General features: G+C 32.4%; 1 protein-coding gene across 2 annotated transcripts in view; it reads right to left on the reverse strand.

The window, feature by feature from the left end:
• LOC125050779 (eEF1A lysine and N-terminal methyltransferase homolog) overlaps nucleotides 1–13,714 on the reverse strand; it is a 368,946-nt gene that overhangs the window by 213,266 nt on the left and 141,966 nt on the right. Inside the window, exons 1-2 of one of the 2 annotated variants that reach the window (XM_047650778.1) lie at nucleotides 1,763–2,255; nucleotides 1,268–1,408 (exon numbers count right to left, since the gene is read on the reverse strand). The exons of the other annotated variant lie outside the window; for it this stretch is intronic. Coding sequence (XP_047506734.1) covers nucleotides 1,268–1,408; nucleotides 1,763–2,125 — 504 coding nt within the window. The 5' untranslated portion in view covers nucleotides 2,126–2,255. Of the gene's footprint in view, nucleotides 1–1,267; nucleotides 1,409–1,762; nucleotides 2,256–13,714 lie in introns of those variants that run through there. 2 annotated transcript variants of the gene reach the window in all.

A 13,714-nucleotide genomic window follows, 5' to 3' on the forward strand; every position in this document is an offset into this window, starting at 1 on the left:
TCTATTCCTTAATTAATGTACTATAAATTGATATATCACTCATTAAAAACTGATCAGTACTTTTGTTTCTATCATTATTTCCATTTATGACAGAATTTTGATACTGACTATGTAGTTATGTTCATTTATCTGTATATTATGGCGCTTCTAAACGGGCCATGTTTTGCTGCAATTGATGGCTGCACTGTTGGCAACTAATTTCCCGGCCATTACAAAAATATTTTAATGCAGCTGATGGCCGAACAATCTATGGCTGGGCCATGTGTTGCAATATGTCTGCAACCATGACATATTGCAACCCATGATGCAGACTCCTAAACGGGCCACACAAACCGGCAACAATGGCTGACGAAATCACACTGATCGCAGCAGCTTATATTGTTTTAAAAAAGAAACAGAAAAAGAAGAGATTGTGGATTCGACCTTACTTAAATAGGCGTGAAACTGTAGACAATTTGAGTCTTGAAATAAGCCTTGATAATAAATTATTCTTTATTAATTAGACTTTCTTTTAAACAAAATTGGACCAAAAAAAAAATTATTTTTTTTTGTAAGCCTCGTTGCTTGTTATGCCAAACTTTTCAGCGATTTCATTCCATGCATCTTTTTTAGCATTCCTATCATTGTTTATGCCGGTTTTTATATCCCACAACTCAGGCTATAAATGTACTTCATTAATGAAATCAGTAATTTTTTCGTTAGACCACGTAGCAGTCATTTTTACGTAGTAGCCTAAATTTTAATTAATATTTAATTTAACGTCAAAATGCAGCTGATCGCAAAACACAGAATATAGCAACAGGCACACTTCACTCATAGCAAACTTCATGTCGCGTAAAACAGGATACACTGTGCCATAACAAAGAGAGTGACTGAAACAACAATAGAACTGGCAGTGCAATATTGCAGTTGAATTTGATAGACCAGCGATCGTCCGGCCACCCATCGGAGCAACATCGGCCATATGTGGCTATACAAAACATGTTTGGCTATATGGCCGGGTCATTACTGCATTATTGCATAGTGTGGCTGCTATTGTTTGCAATGTTGCCGGCCACAGTGTTGCAGCCATCAATTGCAGCAAAACATGGCCTGTTTAGAAGCACCATTATAATAAGCTTGTAAGTTATGAAGTGAGCAAGGTATTGTTATTTTTTAGAATTGTATGCCTTTTTAATTTTATTTGATTGAAACCAAATCAGTATATATGCTACTACTATTTATCTATGGGCTATCTATAATCATGTTTAATTAAATTCCACTTTACCTCATCATCCTCATCGAGGCGTGATTTCCCCAAGCTGTTTGTGATAAATGCAGTGTCTTGAGCAGACTTCACACAACTAAGTAACTCTTCTGGCGATTTTAGTCTTATCATTTTTTCACCAGCTAAACATACTTCTAAAAGCTGAAAATATGAACAAAACAAATAATGATCTCTTCATAAAATGTGTTTTTGAGTGTATATATAGCACATTCTGTAATAAAGTATATCTTTAGATTTTTAGAGTAAAAGATTTCCTATTATGTTTTTTTGTAGAAAAATCTTTATATTAACATACAATTTCCTGGACTCATTCAATAACAAACACTCTATAGGTAAGTAATACCTTGAGTGCTATATGGTTACCAGTAATTTCAAATCTATAAAGATCTTGCTAAGAAAGAAAAGTTATTCATATAACTTCAATTATAATAATTAATTAATTATATATTAATTCATATATATTCTTAGGTAGATTAATGTAAAAAAAGAACAAACCAAGTTTGGCATCAGTTTGAACTTAGTAGCAATAACTACAAACACTGGCAATGTTGTTCCATCACCATTTTCAATATTTTTCTGCTCAGCTTCATGACATCTAACAACTCTAAACATCCATGATTTATCAGAAAATACATCAACTAGTTTCTTTAAAATATGACTCTGAAGAAGAGATATACATATAAATCTTCCACCTGTTTTTAATATTCTCTTCATCTCTTTAAAATAATTATCAATGTTTGCTATAGTGTCTTCAGATTCATCTGGCATTAAAGCATCCAATGTACCTTTATCAAGTACCACATTAAATTCATCATCTTCAAATGTTGTTTTCATAGCATCCATACAGGTAAAGGTCATTTCTGATTTCCCACATTTTTAGCCTTCATTTGCCTAATTACAACTTCTGAGACATCTATGTTTGTTATTTGTTTCAATCCAACATCATAAAGATCAGCACTAAGACTAGAATTACCACAGCCAGGGATTAATATTTTGTCCGTCTGTTTAATGTATTTATGTAAGTATGTACATAGTTCTAAATATTCCCCATACCTGCAAAATATTTTATTTAGTCACATACATGGAATTAACTTGTAAGATGTGCAAATCTAAAGTTAACCTACCATTCAAAAGCTTTGTTTCCACGTTTTTTGAAAAACTTATTCCAATAATCTTTATCACTAAATTCTTTATGGCTTTTTGGAAGAAGGTTCATTATTGTAATTTAAAGATGGAGATATAATACTAGGTAGGGTATTAAACGAAAGCGAGAAATAATCATTAGTAAATACTTTAATGCATATTCCATACAAAATAGTGTTTTAAAATGTTATTGTCACAGACTAGAAAGACTACACATGAGTGACAACTGACAATTGAGTTTTGAATTAAAGGTAATTGAATTAATACTTGACAGATAGAGTCAGGCAAATGAAAGAAGATAACGAAAAAGCGCGGCAAATTCGGAATAATCAAAATCAGAATCGAAAAAATCAATATGCATAGTCATTGCTGTTATCACTGTCTCTCACATTGATTATGAAGCTTTCTAAATGCTTAGGCTATTATACCTGTTAACTATTCGGAAAAAATAAATAATAGAAATAAAAATGAGTAATTGCATGAAGTATCAAGACAATAAACCATACTAACCTAAGAAATTCAATGACTGTGTTGCCATCCGAAAGTTTGCAAATAATTCAATTATCTACTTTCAACGCTACTACAAGATTACGTTAAGTCGTTAATACAGAATGTGTAGAGGACACGCCGCTATGAAGCCATAATCACGCGTCGATGCGATGATGCATGTTTATACATTTTTTATTTGGGAAATTAATCTCGCTGTTGCCAAAGGGCCCTGACAGCTAAGCTCGGGCTGTTTTCAGCCGACACGGGCTTTTCCCGGGACCTCGGGTTTGGGCCGCCGCGGGGTCGTCATTCGCCTGAAGTGCAGGACAGCAGCTCACTGGGGTGAGCGAAGTACGTAGTAAAGAATCCCTGTGAAGAAGGCGCGGTTCAAAAGTCTTTATAACATCGATGTGGCCTGCGAGGAACACGCGAAACTAGAGCTCGGCGGAAAATCATCAACGATACTAAGTTAATTAAACACGCATTGTTTGTTTAAGTTTGTTTAAGGGTCACAGGCCTAGCTTACTGAGGGTATTCCATGACGAGCATGAACATATCGGGGTTGACATGACTTGTGACCTAATTTTAAAACACTTTTGGTTTCCCGGTTTAATGCAATTTGTTCGTAAGTATATATATGGGCGCAAATTCATATTATATAATGATTATATTGTTACAAAAATATAAAGATTGATATTTAATTCAACTAAATAAGTATATTTAAGATAATAATAAACAATATAAAGGATTGATAGTCTGTGGTAAATTCATAGCATTTATTATTTATGTTTAAGGAATTGTCATTCATCATCATTTGGTAATATCGGGGTCAAATTAGTTGAAAACGGTTATATGGTTTATTTTATTTACCAATATTAATGGATCTGCAAATTAACGACTATTTGATAGTCTGTAGTCTTTATAATTAATATTGAAGACATTGTGTTAGTGTCAGCTGTCATTGTCAATTAATAATGTCAAAGTCGAATTGGTTCGAGGCCGTTAATACGAATGGTTTTTTTAATTTGTCAATGTTGCTAGATCTATAAATTAACGACTATTCAATGGTCGATAATAATAATGACTCCATAGTCATTATTATTATTATTGAAAGTAGTATATTATCATATCACTTTAAACATTTAAAACTTATTAATAATAAATATTAAAGAAATCTTTGACACTCGTTTCTATGACTGCCGTTTGTCTCTATGGTCGATTCGGGTTCGGTCGTGGAACGAGTACACGAAATGTCACGAAACTTGTTTATTACAAATTCATCAAGCAGAATTATCTTAGTGGTTGGTTTCGATCCCCACCCGCCTTCTATAAAAGAAAGACCTCAGTCACTGAGGCTCAGTGTGCTACGTGCTCTGTTCTTGTTCGGACGTTGAGAAGATAAGTGGTTGGTGTCGAGGCCGCATACTGTGAGTTTGTTCTGTGTTGTTTTTGTGTAATTGTTTTAACTCTTATCGTGGCAAGATTCTTTTTTTAGAAGAAAAGCAAAACAAAATTATATAGGTAGCTTCTTTGGGGCATAAAAATAACCAAAAAAATAAATAAAAAAAACGTGACATGAAAATTTTGGAAAAACAAGATGTATACTATTCTATACATTGCTACACGTACAGTGATTATCGCATTTTCAGGAATGTATATTATGCTATACATTGGTATGTTTTGGGAGAGTTGAAATGTCACTAGTAGTTTTTAATATATACCAAAAGATTATTGTAAATAACATGATTTTAAATAAAAATAACTGTCTTGGTGGAAATAAAATGTTTAATAAAATTAATCTTTCTTGAACAACAAAATAATCGTAATTTAATAATTCAGAGACCCTATTGCTTGCAGTGGTACTCCAAAAAACATTTTCGATTCTTCACATAACAAAGATGAACCTTACATTTTGTTCACATCGTACTTGCCTGGCCAACTTTGCAGTACTTGCACCTCTCATATCCGGTTATTTGCGGCCAATGATCATATTTGTCACACCGGACATCATCGCATGGTTTTTATATTTGCTTTGTCCGGTATTACGTCTAAATTTTTCACTGAAACGTTTCGACCTCGTTTCGGTAGGCCACTGTAGATTTCGTACCTAAAATCTTCTAGACGATCCTGCTTTCTAGTGGTATTTATCATTTTGTTATGTCTGTGACGTAAAGCCAAGCGTTGTTGATGCCTACGAGTATATACAAAAGCTGGGAGAAAATTTTCATATACCACCTGTGCCATCTTATTCCAGTGCGATATAATGCAATCAGCATGTCTGCCAAATCGACACCTCTAATGTGACGATTATAGTCTTTAACAATTTTAGGACATCTTACATCAACACGAGATTTTGCTTCTTTGCCGAATCGTTTTATATTTTCGACAGGGTATGCATCATCATAAGAACCCACCAATGTGACCTGTTTATTATCAACCCACTAAGTATTTAATAATTATTTCTTTTTCAAAGCCTTTTCAGTTAGCAGGTTAGTAGCAGCATCTTTGGAGTCTATTTTGTATTTTGTCTGATTGTTCCTTAACTAAATATACCATAATTTTCCCTCAACATAATTTATAGCAGTCTATTAGCCCAAAGCAAAAGAAACATGCAAAAAACCCATCGTTATAGTAAAGCCAAACCATATTGTATTATAGATATATATTTATATATCAGTTATGTAGTATTTCAGTTATAATAATATGTGTATTTTTTGTGGGAATCGAATCCCAACTTTGTGTGTAGCTTTCTACAACCACTATATCAACGAGGCAGTCAAACATAAGTTCAACTGTCTTTTAAATTGTAATAAAATTGGTTTAATATACATATAAGACAGACATACTTGCAATTTAATTTTTATAGTAAAGTCCATTAAAATATTCATTCCGTGCAGTTAGCAATGTATATTATTCTATACACTATCAACGAAAGGTAAATTACTGTAACTGCGGCATTGTATAGTATAATATACGTTAGTAAAAAACACGACAAAAACATACTGATTCTCATAGCGACAACAGCATATTATATATAAAAATGTGTTAAAACAAACATTTAGGCATGTGTATTTTATAAAAAACATGCATATTTAGGAGTACAAACATAAAAATAAAATAAAACTTACTATAGATAAACCTGTGCGGCGCATTTTGACGTTTATTTTTCACAATTGATTTAAAATTAGGAAGTTAAAAATGATTTTATAGTGATCATATATTTTTATAAAGTTGGATGTATGGTATACTATACAAAATGAATATAAGGGTTAACTTAGTTTTATTAAACACATGACATTTCTAGACGTCTATTTATACTTCAAAGATAAAAATAGTAGTTTATCTGTCATAATTTTAAATCAATTGTGAAAAATAAATGTCAAAATGCGCCGCACAGGTTTATCTATAGTAAGTTTTATTTTATTTTTATGTTTGTACTCCTAAATATGCATGTTTTTTATAAAGTACACATGCCTAAATGTTTGTTTTAACACATTTTTATATATAATATGCTGTTGTCGCTATGAGAATCAGTATGTTTTTGTCGTGTTTTTTACTAACGTATATTATACTACACAATGCCGCAGTTACAGTAATTTACCTTTCGTTGATAGTGTATAGAATAATATACATTGCTAACTGCACGGAATGAATATTTTAATGGACTTTACTATAAAAATTAAATTGCAAGTATGTCTGTCTTATATGTATATTAAACCAATTTTATTACAATTTAAAAGACAGTTGAACTTATGTTTGACTGCCTCGTTGATATAGTGGTTGTAGAAAGCTACACACAAAGTTGGGATTCGATTCCCACAAAAAATACACATATTATTATAACTGAAATACTACATAACTGATATATAAATATATATCTATAATACAATATGGTTTGGCTTTACTATAACGATGGGTTTTTTGCATGTTTCTTTTGCTTTGGGCTAATAGACTGCTATAAATTATGTTGAGGGAAAATTATGGTATATTTAGTTAAGGAACAATCAGACAAAATACAAAATAGACTCCAAAGATGCTGCTACTAACCTGCTAACTGAAAAGGCTTTGAAAAAGAAATAATTATTAAATACTTAGTGGGTTGATAATAAACAGGTCACATTGGTGGGTTCTTATGATGATGCATACCCTGTCGAAAATATAAAACGATTCGGCAAAGAAGCAAAATCTCGTGTTGATGTAAGATGTCCTAAAATTGTTAAAGACTATAATCGTCACATTAGAGGTGTCGATTTGGCAGACATGCTGATTGCATTATATCGCACTGGAATAAGATGGCACAGGTGGTATATGAAAATTTTCTCCCAGCTTTTGTATATACTCGTAGGCATCAACAACGCTTGGCTTTACGTCACAGACATAACAAAATGATAAATACCACTAGAAAGCAGGATCGTCTAGAAGATTTTAGGTACGAAATCTACAGTGGCCTACCGAAACGAGGTCGAAACGTTTCAGTGAAAAATTTAGACGTAATACCGGACAAAGCAAATATAAAAACCATGCGATGATGTCCGGTGTGACAAATATGATCATTGGCCGCAAATAACCGGATATGAGAGGTGCAAGTACTGCAAAGTTGGCCAGGCAAGTACGATGTGAACAAAATGTAAGGTTCATCTTTGTTATGTGAAGAATCGAAAATGTTTTTTGGAGTACCACTGCAAGCAATAGGGTCTCTGAATTATTAAATTACGATTATTTTGTTGTTCAAGAAAGATTAATTTTATTAAACATTTTATTTCCACCAAGACAGTTATTTTTATTTAAAATCATGTTATTTACAATAATCTTTTGGTATATATTAAAAACTACTAGTGACATTTCAACTCTCCCTAAATATACCAATGTATAGCATAATATACATTCCTGAAAATGCGATAATCACTGTACGTGTAGCAATGTATAGAATAGTATACATCTTGTTTTTCTATATAATTTTTTTTGCTTTTCTTCTAAAATAGAATCTTGCCACGATAAGGGTTAAAAATGATTTTATAGGGATCATATATTTTTATAAAGTTGGATGTATGGTATACTATACAAAATGAAGATAAGGGTTAAGGTTAACGGTTGTTTTTAAAATACCCAATGTCATGTTGCTTTGATTGTATAAGTTAATTTTAAGGTAGATTTAGTGTTATTTCGAATAGTTTTTTTAAATTTCATTATCACTTCTGGTTGCTAAAATCAGAAGTGGGATAGGATTTCGCTCACAAATAAGCCTTGTAAACAACCGTTAATTTTAGAATAAGTCGCCACGTGAACGATCAATTAGGACGCCGCCGCCTCGCTCTCATATTGAGGGTAGCCGTCAAAAGCTGTTTCTAATGTGTTATTTCCCTATATATAAGGATTTTAATTGTCTTTTTTTAAAAATTTCTCTTTAATTTTTTGTGAAACGTATGTTTACATTAATTGTCACACATTTTAGATGTAAGATTTTGTAAAATATTTAGTAGATTTTGTACTGTGTGTGATGTTGTAAGCTTAATAACGAAAAAAATAAAAAAAAAATAAGCAGAAATCATAGAGGGGGGTTTCAATCCCCACCCGCCTTATATAAAAGATAGGCCCCATATTGCCGAGGGCTCTGGTGTTGCTCGGACGTTGACAAGAAAAGTGGTTGGTGTCGAGGCCGCATACTGTGAGTACGTTTTGTGTTACTTTTATTCGGTAATTTTTGTGTAATTATTTTAAGGTTAACGGTTGTTTTTAAAATACCCAAAGTCGTGTTGTTTTGATTGTACAAGTAAATTTTATGGTAGATATAGTGTGATTTCGAGAATACCGTGATTTGTTCTTTAATGAAGTTATTTTTGGTTAAATCACTTCGTAGCTTATTTCGAATAGTTTTTTTTATTTGATTATAACTTCTGGTTGCTAAAATCAGAAGTGGGATAGGATATCGCTCACAAATAAGCTTCGTAAACAACCGTTAATTTTAGAATAATTTGCCAATTAGGACGCCGCCGCCTCGTTCTCATATTGAGGGTAGCCGTCAAAAGCTGTTTCTTATGTGTTATTTCCCTATATATAAGGATTTTAATTGTCTTTTTTTTTAAATTTAAAATTTCTCTTTAATTTTTTGTGAAACGTATGTTTACATTAATTGTCACACATTTTAGATGTAAGATTTTGTAAAATATTTAGTAGATTTTGTACTGTGTGTGATGTTGTAAGCTTAATAACGAAAAAAATAAAAAAAAAATAAGCAGAAATCATAGAGGGGGGTTTCAATCCCCACCCGCCTTATATAAAAGATAGGCCCCATATTGCCGAGGGCTCTGGTGTTGCTCGGACGTTGACAAGAAAAGTGGTTGGTGTCGAGGCCGCATACTGTGAGTACGTTTTGTGTTACTTTTATTCGGTAATTTTTGTGTAATTATTTTAAGGTTAACGGTTGTTTTTAAAATACCCAAAGTCGTGTTGTTTTGATTGTACAAGTAAATTTTATGGTAGATATAGTGTGATTTCGAGAATACCGTGATTTGTTCTTTAATGAAGTTATTTTTGGTTAAATCACTTCGTAGCTTATTTCGAATAGTTTTTTTTATTTGATTATAACTTCTGGTTGCTAAAATCAGAAGTGGGATAGGATATCACTCACAAATAAGCTTCGTAACCAACCGTTAATTTTAGAATAATTTGCCAATTAGGACGCCGCCGCCTCGCTCTCATATTGAGGGCAGCCGTCAAAAGCTGTTTCTTATGTGTTATTTACCTATATATAAGTATTTTAACTGTCTTTTTTTTTTAATTTTTAATTTTAAATTTCTCTTTAATTTTTTTGTGAAACGTATGTTTATATTAATGGTCACACATTTTAGATGTAAGATTTTGTACTGTGTGATGTAAGCTTAATAACTAAATAAATAAATAAATTTAAGCACAAATCATAGTGGGTGCTTTCGATCCCCACCCGCCTTCTTTAAAAGAAAGGCCTCAGTGTTCCACGGGCTCTGGTGTTGCTTGGACGTTGACAAGAAAAGTGGTTGGTGTCGAGGCCGCATACTGTGAGTACGTTTTGGGTTACTTTTATTCGGTAATTTTTGTGTAATTATTTTAAGGTTAACGGTTGTTTTTAAAATACCCAAAGTCGTGTTGTTTTGATTGTACAAGTAAATTTTATGGTAGATATAGTGTGATTTCGAGAATACCGTGATTTGTTCTTTAATGAAGTTATTTTTGGTTAAATCACTTCGTAGCTTATTTCGAATAGTTTTTTTTATTTGATTATAACTTCTGGTTGCTAAAATCAGAAGTGGGATAGGATATCACTCACAAATAAGCTTCGTAACCAACCGTTAATTTTAGAATAATTTGCCAATTAGGACGCCGCCGCCTCGCTCTCATATTGAGGGTAGCCGTCAAAAGCTGTTTCTTATGTGTTATTTACCTATATATAAGTATTTTAACTGTCTTTTTTTTTTAATTTTTAATTTTAAATTTCTCTTTAATTTTTTCGTGAAACGTATGTTTATATTAATGGTCACACATTTTAGATGTAAGATTTTGTACTGTGTGATGTAAGCTTAATAACTAAATAAATAAATAAATTTAAGCACAAATCATAGTGGGTGCTTTCGATCCCCACCCGCCTTCTTTAAAAGAAAGGCCTCAGTGTTCCACGGGCTCTGGTGTTGCTCGGACGTTGACAAGAAAAGTGGTTGGTGTCGAGGCCGCATACTGTGAGTACGTTTTGGGTTACTTTTATTCGGTAATTTTTGTGTAATTATTTTAAGGTTAACGGTTGTTTTTAAAATACCCAAAGTCGTGTTGTTTTGATTGTACAAGTAAATTTTATGGTAGATATAGTGTGATTTCGAGAATACCGTGATTTGTTCTTTAATGAAGTTATTTTTGGTTGCTAAAATCAGAAGTGGGATAGGATATCACTCACAAATAAGCTTCGTAACCAACCGTTAATTTTAGAATAATTTGCCAATTAGGACGCCGCCGCCTCGCTCTCATATTGAGGGCAGCCGTCAAAAGCTGTTTCTTATGTGTTATTTACCTATATATAAGGATTTTAATTGTCTTTTTTTTTTAATTTAAAATTTAAAATTTCTCTTTAATTTTTTTGTGAAACGTATGTTTACATTAATTGTCACACATTTAAGATGTAATATTTTGCAAAATATTTAGTAGATTTTGTACTGTGTGTGATGTAAGCTTAATAACTAAATAAATAAATAAATTTAAGCAGAAATCATAGTGGGTGCTTTCGATCCCCTCGCGCCTTCTTTAAAAGAAAGGCCTCAGTGTTCCACGGGCTCTGGTGTTGCTCGGACGTTGACAAGAAAAGTGGTTGGTGTCGAGGCCGCATACTGTAAGTACGTTTTGTGTTACTTTTATTCGGTAATTTTTGTGTAATTTAAGGTTAACGGTTGTTTTTAAAATACCCAAAGTCGTGTTGTTTTGATTGTACAAGTAAATTTTATGGTAGATATAGTGTGATTTCCAGAATACCGTGATTTGTTCTTTAATGAAGTTATTTTTGGTTAAATCACTTCGTAGCTTATTTCGAATAGTTTTTTTTATTTGATTATAACTTCTGGTTGCTAAAATCAGAAGTGGGATAGGATATCGCTCACAAATAAGCTTCGTAAACAACCGTTAATTTTAGAATAATTTGCCAATTAGGACGCCGCCGCCTCGTTCTCATATTGAGGGTAGCCGTCAAAAGCTGTTTCTTATGTGTTATTTCCCTATATATAAGGATTTTAATTGTCTTTTTTTTTTAATTTAAAATTTAAAATTTCTCTTTGATTTTTTTGTGAAACGTATGTTTACATTAATTGTCACACATTTAAGATGTAATATTTTGTAAAATATTTAGTAGATTTTGTACTGTGTGTGATGTAAGCTTAATAACTAAATAAATAAATAAATTTAAGCACAAATCATAGTGGGTGCTTTCGATCCCCACCCGCCTTCTTTAAAAGAAAGGCCTCAGTGTTCCACGGGCTCTGGTGTTGCTCGGACGTTGACAAGAAAAGTGGTTGGTGTCGAGGCCGCATACTGTGAGTACGTTTTGTGTTACTTTTATTCGGTAATTTTTGTGTAATTATTTTAAGGTTAACGGTTGTTTTTAAAATACCCAAAGTCGTGTTGTTTTGATTGTACAAGTAAATTTTATGGTAGATATAGTGTGATTTCGAGAATACCGTGATTTGTTCTTTAATGAAGTTATTTTTGGTTAAATCACTTCGTAGCTTATTTCGAATAGTTTTTTTTATTTGATTATAACTTCTGGTTGCTAAAATCAGAAGTGGGATAGGATATCCCTCACAATTAAGCTTCGTAACCAACCGTTAATTTTAGAATAATTTGCCAATTAGGACGCCGCCGCCTCGCTCTCATATTGAGGGCAGCCGTCAAAAGCTGTTTCTTATGTGTTATTTACCTATATATAAGTATTTTAACTGTCTTTTTTTTTTAATTTTTAATTTTAAATTTCTCTTTAATTTTTTTGTGAAACGTATGTTTACATTAATGGTCACACATTTTAGATGTAAGATTTTGTACTGTGTGATGTAAGCTTAATAACTAAATAAATAAATAAATTTAAGCAGAAATCATAGTGGGTGCTTTCGATCCCCACCCGCCTTCTTTAAAAGAAAGGCCTCAGTGTTCCACGGGCTCTGGTGTTGCTCGGACGTTGACAAGAAAAGTGGTTGGTGTTGAGGCCGCATACTGTGAGTACGTTTTGGGTTACTTTTATTCGGTAATTTTTGTGTAATTATTTTAAGGTTAACGGTTGTTTTTAAAATACCCAAAGTCGTGTTGTTTTGATTGTACAAGTAAATTTTATGGTAGATATAGTGTGATTTCGAGAATACCGTGATTTGTTCTTTAATGAAGTTATTTTTGGTTAAATCACTTCGTAGCTTATTTCGAATAGTTTTTTTTATTTGATTATAACTTCTGGTTGCTAAAATCAGAAGTGGGATAGGATATCACTCACAAATAAGCTTCGTAACCAACCGTTAATTTTAGAATAATTTGCCAATTAGGACGCCGCCGCCTCGCTCTCATATTGAGGGCAGCCGTCAAAAGCTGTTTCTTATGTGTTATTTACCTATATATAAGTATTTTAACTGTCTTTTTTTTTTAATTTTTAATTTTAAATTTCTCTTTAATTTTTTTGTGAAACGTATGTTTATATTAATGGTCACACATTTTAGATGTAAGATTTTGTACTGTGTGATGTAAGCTTACTAACTAAATAAATAAATAAATTTAAGCACAAATCATAGTGGGTGCTTTCGATCCCCACCCGCCTTCTTTAAAAGAAAGGCCTCAGTGTTCCACGGGCTCTGGTGTTGCTTGGACGTTGACAAGAAAAGTGGTTGGTGTCGAGGCCGCATACTGTGAGTACGTTTTGGGTTACTTTTATTCGGTAATTTTTGTGTAATTATTTTAAGGTTAACGGTTGTTTTTAAAATACCCAAAGTCGCGTTGTTTGTATTGTACAAGTAAATTTTATGGTAGATATAGTGTGATTTCGAGAATACCGTGATTTGTTCTTTAATGAAGTTATTTTTGGTTAAATCACTTCGTAGCTTATTTCGAATAGTTTTTTTTATTTGATTATAACTTCTGGTTGCTAAAATCAGAAGTGGGATAGGATATCACTCACAAATAAGCTTCGTAACCAACCGTTAATTTTAGAATAATTTGCCAATTAGGACGCCGCCGCCTCGCTCTCATATTGAGGGCAGCCGTCAAAAGCTGTTTCTTATGTGTTATTTACCTATATATAAGTATTTTAACTGTCTTTTTTTTTTAATT

The sequence above is a fragment of the Pieris napi genome, chromosome 7 (assembly GCF_905475465.1).
Source record: "Pieris napi chromosome 7, ilPieNapi1.2, whole genome shotgun sequence".
Lineage (NCBI taxonomy): Eukaryota > Metazoa > Arthropoda > Insecta > Lepidoptera > Pieridae > Pieris > Pieris napi.